This window comes from Pongo pygmaeus, chromosome 20 (assembly GCF_028885625.2).
Source record: "Pongo pygmaeus isolate AG05252 chromosome 20, NHGRI_mPonPyg2-v2.0_pri, whole genome shotgun sequence".
Lineage (NCBI taxonomy): Eukaryota > Metazoa > Chordata > Mammalia > Primates > Hominidae > Pongo > Pongo pygmaeus.
This window is the reverse complement of record NC_072393.2, coordinates 18,229,512-18,248,449: the sequence shown is the minus strand read 5'-3', so window position 1 is coordinate 18,248,449 and position 18,938 is coordinate 18,229,512. Positions and strand designations below refer to the sequence as shown.

Genomic DNA, 18,938 nt, shown 5'->3' with positions numbered 1-18,938 from the left:
CCGTCTCTATCAAAAATACAAAAATTAGCTGGACATGGTGGCACATGCCTGTAACCTATAATCCCAGCTACTTGGGAGGCTGAGGCAGGATAATTGTTTGAATCTGGGAGGCGGAGGTTGCAACGAGCCGAGATCACGCCACTACACTCCAGCCTGGGCAACAGAACGAGAATCCGTCTTAAGAAAAAAAAATCTGTCTTTGGCGATATGTGGGGATATGAGCTGAAAGCAATAAGGAGCTATGAAGGGTATCTGAGCAGGGGGTGGGTGGGATGAGGTCAGATCTGCCTGAAAGAAATTCCTGCAGCTTTTGCCTCACCCATGTCCTGTTTTGTTTTTGTCTTCTTATTGCTGCCCAGTGGAGTACAGTGGCGCAATCATGGTTCACAGCAGCCTCCAACTCCTGGGCTCAAGCGATTCTCTCGCCTTAGCCTCCCGAGTATAGCTGGGACTACAGGCATGTGAGCACCACCATGCCCGAGTAATTTTTTATTTTGTGCAGAGACAGGATCCAGAACTCCTGGGCTCAAGTAATCCTCCCAGTTTGGTCTCCCAATGTGCTAGAATTACAGCCCTGAGCCACGGCCCCATGCCCTGTTTTACCAGTGTATATTTTCTACTGGAAAATGAGACTTTTAGGGATGAATGTGGACTTGTCTGTTGAAACTTGTAAATTTGCTTAAAAAAAAGATCTCCAAGTCTTCACAAAACTTTTTATTCCCCAAGGCTGCCCCATTGCAATGCCTGTGAAGCTTGAGTGGCAGACACTGAGGCCTGAAGCTGGGGGCTGCAGGGGGTCACTGGCTCACTTGGTCCCCGCTTAATCTGTAAAACATACTGGGTGGGGGAGCCGCTGGAGGACCTGAATCTCTCCCTTCTTCAGGTAGTAGTGGGGCATATGCCCGTTGGCCTTGGGCCCATTAAAGATCATTCCAGCCCCAGTGCTGTTCTCTGAATTCTTGGGGAACACAGGGATGGGGGCTCCCAATGAGGACCCCAGAAACTCTGAGCTCTCACAACTTTCAAAGGACACTTGCCTCCCTCTCTGCCCACACCTCCACCATTACAGCATTTGATCCCACAAGTAAGGAGGGGGCGGTCCTATTCCACCACCTCTCTGGTATCCCCCCAACCTTCTGAGTTGTCTGAGACCCAGGAAAGGGTTAAGATCAGGACCCCTCTCTCCTGGGCTGAAAGATATTTCTGAAGTCAGCTCTATGTGGACACAGGAGTTTCTGGCTGGCCTGGAACTGCAGACGGAGCTTATCTGCCATTAAACCACTGCAGGTGCACGGCTTAGCATCCCGTCTGTGAGTAGGTCAGAGCAGGGAAGTAAGACTTTGACTCAAACGGGATGGATGCATCCACAGTTGGAACTCTAGCAGAGGCACTTCTGCCATTAGCAGCCACAAAAAGGAGACAGATATTTTCTGGAGTTCCTCCAGCCATCCAGGGATGATGCTGGAACAGTACCAGGTGGGTTTTGAAGGATGTGTAGGAGTTCACCAGCCAGAATATTCACTCATCAAACCTTCCCTGGCACTCCCCTATGCTCAGACCACAAAGGTCTCAGCTTCCTGGGAGGAAGGTGTCGCCCCTTCCTATGGAAACAGGAGCCCAGAGGCTGGGGACCCTGATGCTGACTCAGTGGATCTGTGTCTGATTGCCGCAGGTGAGGTTGGGCTGGTTCAGCGCATCCCACATGAGCAGCATCTCATAAGGTAGAAAGCGGTGCACCAGCAGCAGGTCCCGGTAGAAGCAGGGGTCAAAGGAGGACAGGCGTTGCGATGGAGCATGCACGCCAGACGTGCGGATGCCACTGTGGGAGGCAGGCTTCAGTCCCTCAAGCTCCAGACACATACCCAGGAAGACATCATCAATGGGGAAGATCTCCAAGACATGGGCAGAACGGCGCAGGGCAGCGGCCGTGAAGCGGGACAGCAGGAAGCCACCACCCCCACAATAGGGTGGGTACCGATTATTCTGAGTCACCATCTCCGGCACATAGTACTTGCTCCATGAAGCCCGGATGGGGCCCACGTTTTGGATCAGTTGCCCCACAAAGAGGTGGTGGCCAGGGTCATGGTCCTGCAGGTAGGAGACCATGTTGTCTGTGTGTGCAAAGACGTCATCATCCCCGTTGAGCACGAAGCTGGCGTTGGCACACCTTGTCTCCTGCCACTGTAAGAACAGCACCTGCAAGCAGGGTGGACAGGGCATGCTTGCTTGAGGGCTGGAGAAATTGGCCTTGGGTCTCTGTTAGCCACTCCAGCCCACTGAGCCCAGGAAAGGAAGTGTCCACAATCCAGCCAGGGTTTGAGGCCTTGCCCTGTGGGGTTACTTGGGAAACCCTCTCTGTGCCTTGGTTTCAACTCTCCAAACAGGCCTTATCATGTGCCTCTAGGAGTGTTGGGGAATCCATGGAGACCATGCTCCATGAAGCATCAAGAAATGCTGGAAAATTGTTACATTTACATTTATTGCTATTCCTTCCAACTCTGCCTGGCCAAGCCCTGTTGTTAAATAATCATTTGTATGAATTTTGTTTGTTTCTGAGACAGGGTCTTGCTCTATTGCCCAGGCTAGAGTGTAGTGGTATGATCATAGTTCATTGCAGCCTCAAATTCCTGGGCTCAGGTGATCCTCCCACCTCAGCCTCCCAAGTAGCTGGTACTACAGACACATGCCGCTACTTACTCCTGGCTAATAAATTTTTTTTTTTTTTTTAAGAGATGGGATCTTGCTATGCTACCCAGGCGGGTCTCAGACTCCAGACCTCAAAGGATCCCCCCACCTCAGCCTCCCAAAATGCTGACATTACAAGCATGAGCCACCACTCCTGGCCTTTGTGTGATTTTTATTTTATTATTATTATTATTATTTTTTTGGAGATGGAGTTTTCGCTTTTGTTGCCCAGGCTGGAGTGGAGTGGTGCAATCTCGCCTTCCAGTTTCAAGCAATTTTTCTGCCTCAGCCTCCCAAGTAGGTGGGATTGCAGGCATGCACCACCACACCTGGCTAATTTTTTGTATTTAGTAGAGACAGGGTTTCACCATGTTGGTCAGGCTGGTCTTGAACTCCTGACCTCAGGTGATCCACCTGCCTCAGCCTCCCAAAGTGCTGGGATTACAGGTGGGAGCCACCGTGCCCAGCCTGTGTGATTGTTAACATCCACCTCTCCCACCAAACACTGGGCTTCCCTCCTTGGGCCTGTGTCTCTCTTTCCTATTCATGCCATCTCCCTCAGCACCCAGCATAGTGCCGGTGCTTCATGGGTGCTAGGTTCATATTTGTCAAGTTGATGTTTATCACATACTTTTAAAGGGTTTTTTGTTTTTGTTTTTGAGACAGAGTCTCACTCTGTCACACAGGCTGGAGTGCAGTGGCACGATCTTGACTCACTGCAACCGCCGCCTCCAGGGTTCAAGCGATCCTGCTGCCTTAGCCTCCCAAGAAGCTGGTCTCGAACTCCTGGTCTCAAGTGATCCGCCCACCTCGGCCTCCCAAATTGCCGGGATTATAGGTGTGAGCCACTGCGCCTGGCCACTTTTGTGTTTTCAGAATACAGCATGTTAAGAGGCCATGGCCCCTACCCGCCTCAGCCTCAGTTTCCCCTATGGTAACCTACACAGGCTGGGTATCTGTTTGTTGCCGGGCGCTGTGCTTGGTGCTTACCCTACCTTGAATCCTGAATGCACCCTTAGGAGGCAGAAGTGGTCCTCAATCTTATTTACAGACGAGGGAACAGAGGCTCTCCAGAGAAAACTGCAGTGAGGTCACCCGCAGAGAAACGGCTACCAGAGGCCTTGAACCCAGGCCTGTCTGTACCTCCTATGAGCAGGAACCTGCGGAGTTCCCTGTTCCTCCTTGAAAATGTTGTCTCTACTTGTCTTGCTCTACTTGAGGACCTAGGAGGGGTTCTTAGAGCCCCTCCATTTCCTCATCTGCAGATGGGCAGGATTTTCTCACCTCTCGTGGCTTCTTTTTTTAAAAAAATAGAGACAAGGCTGTGCGTGGTGGCTCATGCCTGTAATCCCAGCACTTTGGGAGGCCAAGGCAGGAGGATCACTTGAGGTCAGGAGTTTGAGACCAGCCTGGCTGGTCTGATGGAGTTTGAAACCCCATCTCTGCTAAAAGTACAAAAAAATTAGCTAGGCATTGTGGCGTGCACCTGTATTCCCAGCTACTCAGGAGGCTGAGGCAGGAGAATCACTTGAACCTGGGAGGTGGAGGTTGCAGTGAGCCAAGATTGCACCACTGCACTCCAGCCTGGGGGACAGAGCCAGATTCCATCTAAAAAAAAAAAATTAAAAAAACATAAAAATTAATTAATTCAATGTTTTTTTAAAAAAGATGAGGTCTCGCTATGTAGCTCAGGCTGGCCTCAAACTCTTGGGCTCAAGCGTTCCTCCCTCCTCAGCTTCCCAAAGTGCTGGGATTTCAGGCATGAGCCACCACGCCTAGCTACCTCTCGTGGGTTCTTGTCCATCAAAAAGGTCTTGACTGAGCACTTGCTGTGCACCTGAATCTATTCTAGGCATTAGGGACACAGCAGCGAGTGAAACAGACACGGCCTCCAGTCTCATGGGGAGACAGAATCGGAACAAATAAACAAGGAGATGTTGGCGGGGCGCAGTGGCTCACGCCTGTAATCCCAGCACTTTGGGAGGCTGAGGCGGGAAGATTACCTGAGGTCAGGAGTTCGAGATTACCCTGGCCAACAGGGTGAAACCCCATCTCCACTCAAAATACAAAAATTAGCTGGGCGTGGTGGTGAGTGCCTGTAATCCCAGCTACTTGGGAGGCTGAGGCAGTAGGATCGCTTGAAACCAGGAGGTGGAGGTTGCAGTGAGCCCAGATCGCACCACTGCACTCCAGCCTGGGCAACAGAGCAAGACTCCATTAAAAAATAAATAAATAAACATAAAAATAAACAGGGAGATATGTCCCCCGTCATTGCCAAGTTGAGTTGGACATCCAGCACTGGTCTGGGTGCCTTATAAACTCCATCTCCTGTAAACCTCACAGCAGCCCTCAGAGGTGGGTGGGACTCATTCACATCCCACTTTCCAGGTGAGAAAACTGAGGCACAGAGAGGTGAATGAACTCCTCCAAGGTCGAACACCAAGTAAGAGGCAGAGCTTGGATTCGAACCCTCATCATCAGGCTTGAGCTCTGTGCTAGTAACCTAGCTCCTCTGCCCTTCCCCCTAGCCTCCCCTAGAAAAAGACCATTTTGGGTCTCCACGAGGCTGGTGGGGACAGCAGAGGGGCAGAATGGGCTGTGATGGACTGACGAGGGCTTCTGGTCCCCTGGGTACCCCAGGAGTGGGTAGTAATTTGGACAAGAAGGACAGGTGGCCCCGATCAGGTGACCCCAGTCCAGCGCACCTGCTTGAGCGTGAGGTTGAAGAAGGAGTCGTGGAAGTCCCACTGCAGGATGTCTCCGTGAGTCTGTGCCTCCAGCTCCAGCAGCCGGTTGACCTTGCGGGCCTCGTGCGGGTTGGAGGCTGTGCCCACCAGGAAGAGGCGGCGCAGCTGCAAACCCCGCACCTTGCGCTCGCGGCCCCACGTGCGCCGCAGCAGCTCGCGGCGCACATAGTTGCTAGGGGAGGACTTGATCACCAGCAGCAGGAAGACTGGCTGCGCGCACTTAGAGGGGCGCACGTCCTGCAGCAGGGGAAAGTCGCGGCAGTGTTTGTACAGGAGGAAGTTCCGAACGTGTTGCGGCTGCGTGGCGAAGTCCGGGTGGGCAACCATAGAGGTGTTGGCATGGCACGGGGCCGGGGCTGGGCGGGTGGGTGGAGTGGGCCAGGCCAGGGCTTCGGGGATCGTCGGTGGCTGCTCCCGGACCTTGCAGGTGGGTGGTGACACTTGCAGACTGAAGAGGAGGAGGGTGAAAGCGCCGATGGCCAGAATGAGGGTGGCATTGGGCCGCAGGTGCCGGAGATACCTCATCCTGGCCAGCCAGGGTCTGGGGTCGGCCTGAGGAGCCTCCTGGGTGGCTCCTGTGGAAAACAAAACTCACTGAACACTCGCCATGAGCAAAGCGCTTTTCCTGTGGCCTCCAACACCTGGTTGCACCTGTACAGTTGCTCAGGTTGGCAAAATATTGAAATTCACCCCCCACTTAACTCCTCCACCCCTTGCAAGACCCATTTCAAAGCACTCCAAACCCTATTGGCTCTGACAGGTGTCCTGGCCCTCCCTGCTGGGGATTAATTTTTTTCATTTTTTGTGTTTTTTTGTTTTTTTGAGACAGCTCCTCTCTCTCTCTCATTCTGTTGCCCAGGCTGGAGTGCAGTGGTGTAATTTCAGCTTACTGCAGCCTCCACCTCACGGGTTCAAGCGATCCTCCTGCCTCAGCCTCCTGAGTAGCTGGGATTACAGGTGTAAGCCACCGTGCCTGGCTAATTTTTTTGTATTTTTAGTAGAGACGGGGTTTCACCCTGTTGGCCAGGCTGGTCTTGAACTCCTGATCTCAAGTGATCCACCTGCCTTGGCCTCCCAAAGGGCTGGGATGACAGGCATGAGTCACCGTGCCCTGCTTTCTGTGTGAAGTCTTAGTTTCCTTATTAGGACATGGGGGTGCCGAGGTTCCCTGCTCCAATACACACACACACACACACACACACACACACACACACACGCACGCAATGGGGCCACTGCTCCCTGACTGCAAAAGGGCTTGATGCATATTAGCTGTGTGGTGACTGCCTCAGTGACTGTGAGTCCACCATCCTGGCTACCTTGATTCCCCAGCTATTCCCCACTTAGAGACAGGGACATTGAGGCTCCGCATGGAGCAGTATCAGAACCCAGGAATTTTTTTTTTTTTTTTTTTTTTTTTGAGATGGAGTTGCCCAGGCTGGAGTACAGTGGCGCAATCTCGGCTCACTTCAACCTCCGCCTCCTGCATTCGAGTGATCCTCCTGCCTCATCTTCCAGAGTAGCGGGGACTACAGGCATGCGCCACCACACTCAGTTAATTTTTGTATTTTTAGGAAAGACAAGGTTTCACCATGTTGGCCAGGATGGTCTCGATCTCCTGACCTCATGATCTTCCCACCTTAGCCTTCCAAAGTGCTGGGATTACAGGCATGAGCCACCGTGCCCAGCCGGAACCCAGAACTTTGATGGGTGCTGTATGCCCACCTCATACGTCCCTCAACTCGGGGTCACTGGGAGACTCCCTTCCCAGACCTCAAGGCCTCCCAGAATCTATCACAAGGGACTGCATCATGGATGGCACCAAACATCCCTCAAAGAGAACCTGGGGCACAGAGACGTGAATATCCGTGAACGTGCATGAGTCCAATCCTGTTAACTGTCACAGTGACTCATCAGCCCTTGAGTGTTAACTGAGCACCTACTGTATGCTAGATGCTGGGGATGCAGCCGTGACCAAGCCAGCCCTGCCCTCAATCTAATAATAACTAGAACAGCTTGGGCAGCATGGTGAAACCCCGTCTCTACAAAAAACACAAAAATTAGGCTGGGTGCAGTGGCTCACACCCTAATCCCAACACTTTAGGAAGCCAAGGCAGGTGGATTACTTGAGGTCAGGAGTTTGAGACCAGCCTGGCCAACATGGGGAAACCCACTCTCTACAAAAAAAAAAAAAAAAAAAAAAATACAAAAATTAACCAGGCATGGTGATGGGCGCCTGTAGTCCCAACTACTCGGGAGGCTGAGGGAGGAAAATCACTTGAACCCTGGAGGTGGAGGCTGCAGTGAGCTATGATCACACCGTTGCACTCCAGCCTGGATGACAGAGCAAGACTCTGTCTCAAAACAAAACAAAACAAAACAAAAAATTAGCAGGCTGTAGTAGCATGTGCTTGTGGTCTCAGTTATTTGGGAGGCTGAGGTGGGAGTATCACCTGAGCCCAGGAGTTCAAGGCTGCAGTGAGCTATGATCACACCACTGCACTCCAGCCTGGGCGACAGAGCAAGACGCTGTCTCAAAAAAAAAAAAAAAAAAAAATGTAAATGAAATTAACAATTAGTGACAGCCATACTAATTGCTACTGAGGCAGGTCCACAGGGCACCTGAGCAACCTAGGATCAGGGAGGTCCTGAAGGATGATGGGAATTCACTTGGGCAGACTGTGGGGAAGGGCATTCCAGACAGAGTGGAGCATGTGCAAAGGCCCTGAGATGGATACAAATGTAGGGTATTGGTGGCAGAGCGAGGAGGCTGATGTGGTTGGGACAGGGGGAGAGAAAGGAGGTGATGATGGAGTTATGGGACCCTACTGGGGTACAAGAATAGAATGGGCAGGACAGGAAGAATGTCTTATGTTTCCTGTGAGAAGCAATAGGGAGCCATGGAGGGTCTATGAGCAGAGGAGGGATCAGATTGATTTATGCCTTTAAGAAGTCCCCCGTGGGCTGGGCAAGGTGGCTCAGGCCTATAATCCCAGCACTCTGGGAAGCTGAGGTAGGAGGATCGCTCAAGCTTAGGAGTTTGAGACCAGCCTGGGCAACATGGTGAAACCCCGTCTCTACCCAAAATACAAAAGTTAGCCGGCGTGGTGATGCATACTTGGTAGTCCTAGCTATTTGGGAGGTTGAGGTGGAAAGATTGCCTGATCCCAGGAGTTTGAGGCTGCAGTGAGCTATATCATCACACCACTCCAGCCTGGGCAACAGAGAGAGACTGTCATTTCAAAAAAAAAAAAAAAAGTTCCCTGTGGTCACTAAGGGATTAGGGACATTTCAATCAGGGCAGGGCAACTAAGGGAGACCCTGTCTCTGCTAAAAATAAAAAAAGAAACAAAATTACCTGCGTGTGGTGGTGTACACCTGTAGTCCCAGCTACTCAGGAGGCTGAGGTGGGGGCAGATTGGGTAACATCTAGGTGGAAGAGTTTGGTGGCCTGGACGGAGGCTGGCTGCTGGGGTATAGGAGAGTAGGCAGGTTTGGAAAATAAGGTGAAGGGCTGGGTGCAGTGGCTCACAGCTGTCATCCCAGCACTTTGGGAGGCCAAAATGGGTGGATTACCTGAGGTCAGCAGTTCGAGACCAGCCTGGCCAACATGGTGAAACCCCCGTCTCTACTAAATACAAAATATTAGATACAAAAATTAGCAGGGCGTGGTGGCTGATGCCTGTAATCCCAGCTACTCAGGAGACTGAGGAAGGAAAATCGCTTGAACCCAGGAGGCGGAGGTTGCAGTAAGCCAAGATCACACCACTGCACTCCAGCCTGGACAACAGAGCAAGACTATGTCTCAAAAAAAAAAAAGGCTGGGTGTGGTGGCTCACGCCTATAATCTCAGCACTTTGGGAAGCCGAGGCAGGTGGATCACTTGAGCTCAGGAGTTCGAGATCAGCCCGGCCAACATGGCAAAACCCCGTCTCTACTAAAAATACAAAAATTACCCGCGTGTGGTGGTGCGTGTCTGTAATCCCAGCTACTCAGGAGGCTGAGACAGTAGAATTGCTTGAATCTGGGAGGCGGAGGTTGCAGTGAGCCAAGTTCGCACCATTGTACTCCAGCCTGGGCGATAGAACAAGACTCTGTCTCAAAAAAAAAAAAAGAAAATAAGGTGAAGAAAGTCATCAATGTTTCGATTACAGCCCAGTTGTTAGGGGGTGGAAAAAGAAGGACCAGAAGGAACAGAATGTGAGGAACCTCTGGGCAGTGGGAAGCTCAGTCTGGTATCCAGGTGAGAGCTGTTGGCACACCATGGCCTGTAAGCCAGGAAGGCCCAACAGGTATTGATTGTGTGTGCTGTGTTTTAAGAGGCAGGGTCTCACTATGTTGTCCAGGCTGGTCTTGAATTGCTGGCCTCAAGCAATCCTCTTGCCTTGGCTTCCCAAAGTGCTGGGATTACAGACATAAGCCACCTTGCCAGCTAATTTAAAAATTTTTTTTTTTTTTTTTTAGTGATAGGATCTCACTTGCTCTGTTGTCCAGGCTGGAGTGCAGTGGCGATCATAGCTCACTGCACCCTCCAGCTCCTGGGCTCAAGTGATCCTCCTGCCCTAGCCTCCCGAGTAGCTGCGACCACAGGCACCAGTCACCACGCCTGGCGCCAACAGGCATTTGTCATATGTTCCCTGCATGTTACAGCGCCACCCCTGCACTCCTGTTCAAGATGGGTGAAAAAACTTCACCCCAAGCCAGACACGGTGCCCCCAGTGTCCAGCAGTGACATCCAGGCTGACTCTTGGGGACCCTCGCCTGGCCGCCCGCTGCCAGACCAGTCGGTCCTGCCTGGAGCTGTTTGCACTTCACGTGCCAGTGCGATTTTGCCATCCTCCAGAACCCACTTCCTCAAATGCACAGAAAAGCCATTTATTTCCTCTGCCAAGACCCAGAAGCCTCCGCCTGGGGTGTGGCTGCAGGATGTGGGTCCCCTCTGCTGCCATCTTTCCTACACAATCTCTGCCCTCACTCATCTGCTCCAGCTGCACCAGCCTCCTTAAACATGGCCGGACGCAGTGGCTCACGTCTGTAATCCTGGCACTTTGGGAGGTCAAGGAGGGCAGATCACCTGAGGTCAGGAGTTTGAGACCAGCCTGGCCAACATGGTGAAACTGTGTCTCTACTAAAAATACAAAAATTAGCCAGGCGTGGTGGCAAGCGCCTGTAATCCCAGCTACTCAGGAGGCTGAGGCAGGAGAATCACTTGAATCCGGGAGGTGGAGGTTGCAGTGAGCCGAGATCGTGCCACTGCACACCAGCCTGGGCAATATAGCCAGACTCTGTCTCAAAAAAAAAAAAAATCCTTTAACACCCAGGCTCAGGCTGGATGCAGTAGCTCATGCCTATAATCCTTGCACTTTGGGAGGCTGAGGCAAGAGGATTGCTTGAGCCTAGGAGTTTAAGACCAGCCTGGGCAAAAAAGGGAGACCCTGTCTGTGCTAAAAATTAAAAAAAAAAAAAAACTAAAAAAATTAGCTGAGTACGGTGGTGTATGCCTGTAGTCCCAGCTACTCGGGAGGCTGAGGTGGGAGGATCACTTGAGCCCTGGAAGTGGAGGCTGCAGGGAGCTGTGATCGCACTTCCAGCCTGGCAACAAAGCGAGACCCTGTCTCAAAACAAACAAAAACCACCCAAGCTCAGCCCTGCCTCAGGGCCTTTGCACCTGCCATTGCCTCCACCTAGGACCCCCTTCCTTTCCAGCTCTTTCCGTAGTCTTCATATTTAGGCTTCCCCTGAAATGTCACCTCCAAGAGGCTTCAACCTCCCGGCTAAAACACCTAGCCCCAGCACTGCTGATGTCTGTAGCATTCACCACCATCAGACACGGGAAATCTCTTCGCTTCTCTCCTGTCCATCTGCCCAGCCAGCCTGAAGCCCCACGGCTGGGCATCTTATCTCCTGCAACTGTGCTCCCACAGGATGCTACCTAGTTTGTTGCAGAAGGGAAAAAATACGATAGCCATCACCTCCTATCTCACTGCAGCCTCGCCCCCACTCCACGAGGCAGCAGCCACAGTCCCCTGCCGCACAGGTTCTACCTCAGAAGACAAAACAGATTTATAGCTTGGGAGACTAGTAAGCCTTGGGCACCCATGATTCAGTCAAGATAAGTCACCTGTAATCCCAGTGCTTTAGGAGGCCGAGGCAGGAGGATCACTTGAGCTTAGGTGCTCAAGACCAGCCTGGGTAACACAGCAAGACCCTGTCTCTACAATAATTTTTTTTTTTTTTTTTTTTTGAGACAGAGTCTTGCTAGGTCACCCAGGCTGGAGTGCAATGGCATGATCTCAGCTCACTGCAACCCCCGCTTCCCGGGTTCAAGCGATTATCCTGCCTCAGCCTCCTGAATAGCTGGGACTACAGGCATATGCCACCATGCCCGGCTACTTTTGGTATTTTTAGTAGAGACGGGGTTTCACCATGTTGGGCAGGCTGGTCTCAGACTCCTGACCTCAAGTGATCCGCCCACCTCGGCCTCCCAAAGTGCTGGGATTACAGGCGTGAGCCACCATGACTGGCCAAAAAAATTTTTTTTAATTAGCCTGGTGTGGTGGTGGTGAGTGCCTATAGTCCCAGCTACTCAGGAGACTGAGGTGGGAGGATCACTTGAGCCCAAGAGTTCAAGACCAGCCTGGGCAACATGGTGAGACTCCGTCTCTACAAAAAGTTTAAAAATTAGCCAGGTGTGGTGGCGTGCACCTGTAGTCCCAGCTACTTGGGAAGCTGAGGCAGGAGAATCGCTTGAGCCCAGGAGTTCAAGGCTGCAGTGAGCTATGATAGCACCACTGCACTCCAGCCTGGGCAACAGAGCAAGATCCTGTCTCAAAACAAAAAAACAAAAAACAGCTGGGTGTTGTGGCTTGTACCTGTAATCCCAGCTTTTTGAGAGGCTGAGAAGGAAGGATCACTTGAGCCCAAGAGTTTGGGCAAGATGGCAAAACCCCATCTCTACAAAAAATACAAAAATTAGCCAGGCATGGTGGTGTGCGCCTGGCTACTTGGGAGGCTGAGGTGGGAGGATCGCTTGAGCCCGGGAGGTCAAGGCTGCAGTGAGCCATGATCTCGCCACAGTACTCCAGCCTGGGGAACAGAGCAAGACCCTGTCTCAAAAACAAAACAAACAAACAAAAAAAAAGTGCTGAGTGTTAGTGAAGTACTGAACATTAACAATCCATTAACTACAGAGGAGGTGCCTACTATTTGTAATATACAAAATAGTTGCAAAGCAATAATGAAAAGTTGCAAGTTGTGTCCAAATATACTGAATTTTTTTAAAAGTTACGAGTCACATACATGATACATGAAAATAGTATCATGAGGAATATATATACATATATATGTGTGTATATATATGTATATATATATTTTAGATAGAGCCTCTGTCGCCCAGGCTGGAGTGCAGCGGCACGATCTCAGCTCACTGCAACCTCCACCTCCTGGGTTCAAGTGATTCTCCTGCCTCAGCCTCCTGAGTAGCAGGGATTGCAGGCATGTACCACCACACCCGGCTAATTTTTGTATTTTTAGTAGAGACAGTTTCACCATGTTGGCGAGGCTGGTCTCAAACTCCTGATCTCAGGTGATCCACCCGCCTCAGCCTCCCAAAGTGCTGGGATTACAGGCATGAGCCACCTCGCCCGGCCTAATAGTATCATGAGGAATATTAACAAGCCACAAACAGTCTTCAGATACCAAATATTCATGGTCACTGAATATTAATGCTTCAATGCACAGGTGATACTAAGTATCAATGACTCATTGAAAATTAATGACCACTAAATATGCAGAAGGGCTGTCTGCTCAGCAGAATCGTAGGTATTGGCAGCTGCACCCTGGCCCCATGTCCTCTGCCACTCCCAGGGGGCAGTCAAGGCTGGGCCCCTGCCCCAGGTGCAAGTGGCTCCAGGCACCTCTGTCGCCCTCAGCCCTGTTTTTTTTTTGGTTTTATTCTGGAGACAGAGTCTCGCTCCCTGTGTTCCCCAGGCTGAAGTGCAGTGGTGTGATCTTGGCTCACTGCAACTTCTGCCTCCTGGTTTCAAGCGATCCTCCTGCCTCAGCCTCCCAAGTAGCTGAGATTACAAGTGTGCGCCACCACACCCAGCTAATTTTTGTATGTTTAGTAGAGACAGGGTTTCACCACGTTGGCCAGGCTGGTCTCAAACTCCTGACCTCAAGTGATCTGCCCGCCTAGGCCTCCCAAAGTGCTGGGATTACAGGCTGAGCCACTGTGCCTGGTCTCAACCCTGTTCTTGTCACTGTCTGTAAGAGATGTGGAGCATGTGAAAGTCATCAAGGACCCTGCTGGCACCACCTGGGGCTAGATCTGCCCCCCTCACTCCCAGGACTATTTGGAGACCACAGGTGATGGGGAGTGGCACAGGGGGGCAGGGGATGTCCTGCCTGACACTGATTCAGAGGTCTCCATAGCATTCAGGTAATTCTCCCTGTGAAACTCCCACTTTCCGGATGAGGAAACTGAGGCCCAGATAGGGCTACTTCTGGATCCCTCTTCAGGGACTCCCAGGCCTGGATATCCCTAACCAGCCTGGTCGCTGGCTCTCAGTCTCTGCCTTGCCTGCAGCTGGGAGGACTGGTCTGTGAGCTGATGCCTTTGAAGCAGCCATGGGGACCCCCGACAGCCCTTGAGGAAGGGCCTTCTGACCCAGCTACTGACCATCCATGGGACCTGGGCTGAGTAGCTGGGGCCACCCAGACCTTAGCATCCTCCTCTGCAAAGCTGGGATGGTCAGCCGGGCTCAGTGGCTCACACCTGTAATCCCAGCACTTTGGGAGGCAGAGGCGGGCGAATCATGAGGTCAGGAGTTCGAGACCAGCTTGGCCAACATGGTGAAACCCCATTTCTACTAAAAATACAAAAAATTAGCTAGGTATAGCGAAGGGCACCTGTAATCCCAGCTACTCAGGAGCCTGAGGCAGGAGAATCGCTTGAACCCAGGAGGCGGAGGTTGCAGTGAGCCGAGATCACGCCACTGCATTCCAGCCCAGATGAATGAGACTCCATCTCAAAAAAAAAAAAAAAAAAAAAAGCTGGGATGGTGGCAGAGCCACCAACTGACTATCAGCACTGTTGTGGCTGCTGTTTCTCCAGTTCTCACCAATCCTAAATTGAGATTTGGATGGAGGTGTGGAATATTCTGAGGCCACCAAAAGGCAAGAGGTGGAGGGTGAGAGAAACTTCTGGAAGAATCCTGTTTGAATACATAAGGACGTGAGTCCTGGGAAAGGCTAGAGGGTCAAGTGGTAGCTCCAAGCGGTGGCCTTTTCTCCAAGTGGCACATATGTGAAGCACCAACAATGAGATTCTTTTTTCTTTTCTTGAGGCAGGATCTTGCTCTGTCACCCAGGCTGGAGTGGTGCAGTGGCACGATCATAGCTCACTGCAGCCTCCAACTCCAGGGCTCAACAGATCCTCTTGCCTCAGCCTCCTGAGTAGCTGGGACCACAGGCGTGCATCACCACCCCTGGCTAATTTCATTTTTGTAGAGATGGGTCTCGCTATGTTGCCCAGGCTGGTCTCCAACTCCTGGGCTCAAGTGATCCTCCCACCTCAGCCTCCCAAAGTGCAGGGATTACAGTTGTGAGCCACTGCACCCAGCCACAATTAGATTTTTTTTTTTTTTTTGAGACAGAGTCTCATTCTGTTGCCCAGGCTGGAGTGCAGTGGTGCTATCTTGGCTCACTGCAACCTCTGCCTCCAGGGTTCAAGCGATTCTCCTGTCTCAGCCTCCAGAGAAGCTGGGATTACAGGTGTGCATTACCATGCCCAGCTAATTTTTGTATTTTTAGTAGAGATGGGGTTTCACCACGTCACCCAGGCTGGTCTCAAACTCCTGACCTCAGGTGATCCGCCCGCCTCGGTCTCCCAAAGTGCTGGGAATACAGGTGTGAGCCACCACGCCCAGCCATAATGAGATTTAATAGCAGCTGCCACCACCCTTATCACCTGCATAGTTGTGACTGCTCTGAGCAAGTGCTGAGCACGTAGCGTATGCCACATCTGGGTCTAGGTTCCAAGGACACAGCCAAGATGATGGAGAGAATCACTCGTGTGCCCAGGACGCTGATACACTAACAGGGGACAGAGAAGTGGCAAACAGGACAATCTTCCAGAGGAGTGCAACCTCTGGGGGTGAAGCAACTCCAGGGTGGAAGTTGGGGACGCTTGCAGGAGAGGGTGTGAGCCCCTGGCCTGTGGAGGAACCCGAGGAGTCTCACTGAGCCTTCCAGAGGGCAGCCTAGGGTCCAGGTGGATGATCTGTGCAGAGAGGGTGCACCTCTGTCCAAGGTCACACAGCCGACTGAGGCCAGGGCGGGCTGGTGGGATTTGAACCCCGATCTGCCAGCCCCTGAGGGTGGCTCCTCATCAGTTCTTACCAGTTTGGGTTTCCCAGTAATGATAGGCTGGTCCCTTTTTACAAGGAGCAGGAGTTGCTTTTGCAAACAGAAGGGGAAGAAAAGAAGAAGAAATAGCCCAGTAAATCCTTTAGGTTCACAATGGCCGGACCCTGCCTTAGTGAAACCATGTGTGCTAGTGAGTTCTATGTCAATATATACTCAATATCTGCACCAGGGAGTGCCTGGGTATGGAAAAAGGGGTGGGGTTGGGCAGGGTGACACATGCACTTTAGACCTTGGTGTCCCGGGTTTCTAGGTCCCGAGGCTCTGTCATGGATGACTAATTGTATGTCATCCATGCCAGCCCTACCCCGTTGCAGGAACTGCCTGGGGAACCTGTGTGAGACTGGAAAGGGATCCCTGAATAACACTAGCCCTGGCCCAGTGGAGTCTCAAAGGGCATCTTTGGGCTCACTCCATAGGTGGGGAAACTGAGGCTGGGAAGCCAGGCCGTGCATTGCAGTTCAACCTCAGACCCTTCCCACAATCCAGGAGTGATGGGGGAACTGAGGTCTCCTGGGCCCCTCCTCTAGGGACTTCCTGGACCCCCACACCCTCAGGCTGGTCAGAGCTCTTCTCCAAGCCTTCTACTTAGAGCTCAGAAATATTCATGATATTATTTCTGTGTGCAAAGACACATGTTATAAATGAGAACATAATGAGCTGCATAATTAGGACTAGGATAAATATGCCAGGTCCTGTGTGCAGCCTGGTCACCATCTGTCCATCTAAACTCTATATCTGTGCTGAGAAGTAGGGCTGCATTAGCTCCATTTTTATGGATAGGAAAATTGAGGCACAGAGAGGCCTAGAAATCCATCTAAGAAAGGTTGAGTGGGAGCCTAGTTCCTGTCTTTAACTCCCAGCTGATGAGACTTCCTTTAGTTTGCCATGTTGGTAGTGAGCTCACCATCATGAGGAGCGATCAAGGCAAGCCAGATTCCCACCAGGAAGAGGGTCCACAATAGGCATCCTCCCTGGCTCATGGGGTTGGGGGAGTGAGCAAATTCCTGCTTGCTCTGGGCCTCAGAGGCTGGTGGCAGGAGGAAATGTCACTCAGTGAGCCCTTACTTGCTCCTCCTGGGCTGACCTGGCTTGTCTGGATTCCTGAAGTCTGGCCTGGAACAGAGAAGCACCAAGGCCCCGCACCCAGAGCACCTGCCGGGAACTGCCACACCCTAGGTGTGAGGGTGAGGGAGGGTGTCCAGGCTGGACTGAGCAAACACCCAACTGCTCACCTAGGCCATGTGGGGGCCCAGCTGCCTGACCTGGGGGCCACACCTCTTCCTCCTGACACCAGCCCTGCCTGGTGTCACCTTGAGAACAGGCCAGTGGGACAAAGTGATGGCCCCCAGGGCTGGCCCCAGACCTAGACAGCCAGGTGGCTTCCCCTGGGCCCTGAATCCCAGATCTGGACTGCAGGAGTCCCCGGCCCAAGTTGAGGGGGGAACTCAGTTTCCTCTTGAGAAGTGTCCATTTAAAAAAAATCAGAGCTGGACATGGTGGCTCATGCCTGAAATCCCAGCACTTTCGGATGCCAAGGCAGGAGGATTGCTTGGGCCCAGGAGTTTGAGACCAGCCTGGACAACATAGTGAGACCCCGTCTCCACACACACAAAAATTTTAAAATTAGCTGCCTGTGGTGTGCACCCGTAGTCCCAGCCACTCAGGAGGCTGAGGTGGAAGGATCACTTGAACCCAGGAGGTTGAGGCTGCAGTGAGCACAGTGCATCGAGCCACTGTACTCCAGCCTGGGTGACAAAGTGAGACCCCCACCTCTACAAATAAAACAAACAAACAAAAAGTTTAAATCTGACCCAGAGGAAAAGGTGGTCAGGATTCTTGGAACAGGAATGAATCTGAACAGTGGCTACAGACACAATTATTATTAATATAATTATGATGACAGCTGACTGTCCCTGGGCACCCACTGAGTGGCCACAGCTCTTATCCACTCAACTCATCCTCGCCAAGGTCCCATGCCATGAGACCCCCCCCCTTGGCACACAGGGAAACTGAGGCTCGGAGACCTAACACCACTCACGCAAGGGCCCCCAGTGGCCAGCAGTACACCTCATCACAAAAATTTCCTTTGACTGAACGCTTCGGGCATCCTCATCCCAGCTGGGTCATTGTTCCACCTCACGGAGGGGAAACTGAGGCCGGTTCAGAGACCAAGAGCAATGTGTCCATGCCACGCAGCCAGGGCCCCTGGAATGCCGCCCAGCCACCTGGCAGGGCCTGCAGCACCGGAACCGCAGGGAGAGACTGGGGGTCACCTGCAGTTCCCAAACCCAACAGGGGACCCCAGCGCTGGCTTGCCCAGATACTCCCAACCAAGGGGCCAACAATCTCAACAACACAGGTAACAGTAACAGCCAAGGCTGACTAAGCGGCATCCGCCTCGGGGGTCTGATCCCGCCCAATCTGGGAGGGGGGCCGGGGTCCCGGGTCGCCAGCTGTAGGGGAGGCTTCCTCCCCGACCCAGGTCCGAGTTGGCCTTGGTAAGCCGGAGACAATTACGGATGGGTGAGGGCAACCGGGTTCTCGAGACTCGGGGCTCCCGAATGTTCCCACATCTGCAGGGTATGCGCGGTGGAGACCGGCAGGGGCTTCTCCAGAGCCCCAACTTCCCCACCCCCAAACCCCCACCACTGGGGTCCGCCAGATCCTCCGGGGGCTGCCGACACTCACCCCCAGACGACAGTCCCGCCTCTGCCCCTCTACCTGCTCCTCTCCGCTCGCGAGCCGAAGAAAGAGTTTTCACCTGAGCCAGAGCCCCCGCCCCTCTCCCGCTTCCTCCCTCCCAGGGGGCCTCACGCCTTCCTGCCTCCCTCCGCCTTGGCCGCTTACCAGTCCCCCTCTTCCTAGCTGGGCTGAGTTTCCTGGTGGCCCAGGCGAGTTTCTCCGCCGGCTCCTCCCTCCCTGGCCACGCCCCTTGCCCTCTCCGGTCCCGGCTGCCACCTCTACCATCCCGCTCTTGCCACCCTCGCCCCTCTCGGGACTCACGACCCCACCCTGGGTCTGGCCAGCTGCTAGGAAATGAGCTCCCCGTGGCTGGAGATGAACAAGCAGCACCTTGCGGGT

The 18,938-nt window shown here is 52.6% G+C and overlaps 1 protein-coding gene across 4 annotated transcripts; it reads right to left on the bottom strand.

The window, feature by feature from the left end:
• Positions 1 to 207: 207 nt before the first annotated feature.
• B3GNT3 (UDP-GlcNAc:betaGal beta-1,3-N-acetylglucosaminyltransferase 3) lies at positions 208 to 18,614 on the bottom strand. 4 transcript variants are annotated; one of them, XM_054465988.2, is made up of 3 exons: positions 18,546 to 18,614; positions 5,391 to 6,007; positions 208 to 2,196 (listed from the first exon to the last, which is right to left on the bottom strand). In XM_054465988.2, exons 2-3 carry the CDS (start codon positions 5,955 to 5,957, stop codon positions 1,645 to 1,647), a joined length of 1,119 nt encoding a protein of 372 aa, XP_054321963.1. In that variant the 5' UTR covers positions 5,958 to 6,007; positions 18,546 to 18,614; the 3' UTR covers positions 208 to 1,644. The 4 variants fall into 4 exon arrangements, with proteins under 4 accessions (XP_054321963.1, XP_054321960.1, XP_054321959.1 ...); XM_054465985.2 differs by lacking the exon at positions 18,546 to 18,614 and adding an exon at positions 15,831 to 15,882 and having other exon boundaries at positions 727 to 2,196; XM_054465984.2 differs by lacking the exon at positions 18,546 to 18,614 and adding an exon at positions 9,386 to 9,516 and having other exon boundaries at positions 727 to 2,196.
• Positions 18,615 to 18,938: the final 324 nt, after the last annotated feature.

Coding starts and splice junctions, on each gene's coding strand:
- B3GNT3 (XM_054465988.2), bottom strand. CDS start 5,957: ATGAGGTATCTCCGGCACCTGCGGCCCAATGCCACCCTCATTCTGGCC. Junction 2,197..5,390: donor TCAACCTCACGCTCAAGCAG/GTGCGCTGGACT, acceptor CCCTGCTTGCAG/GTGCTGTTCTTACAGTGGCA.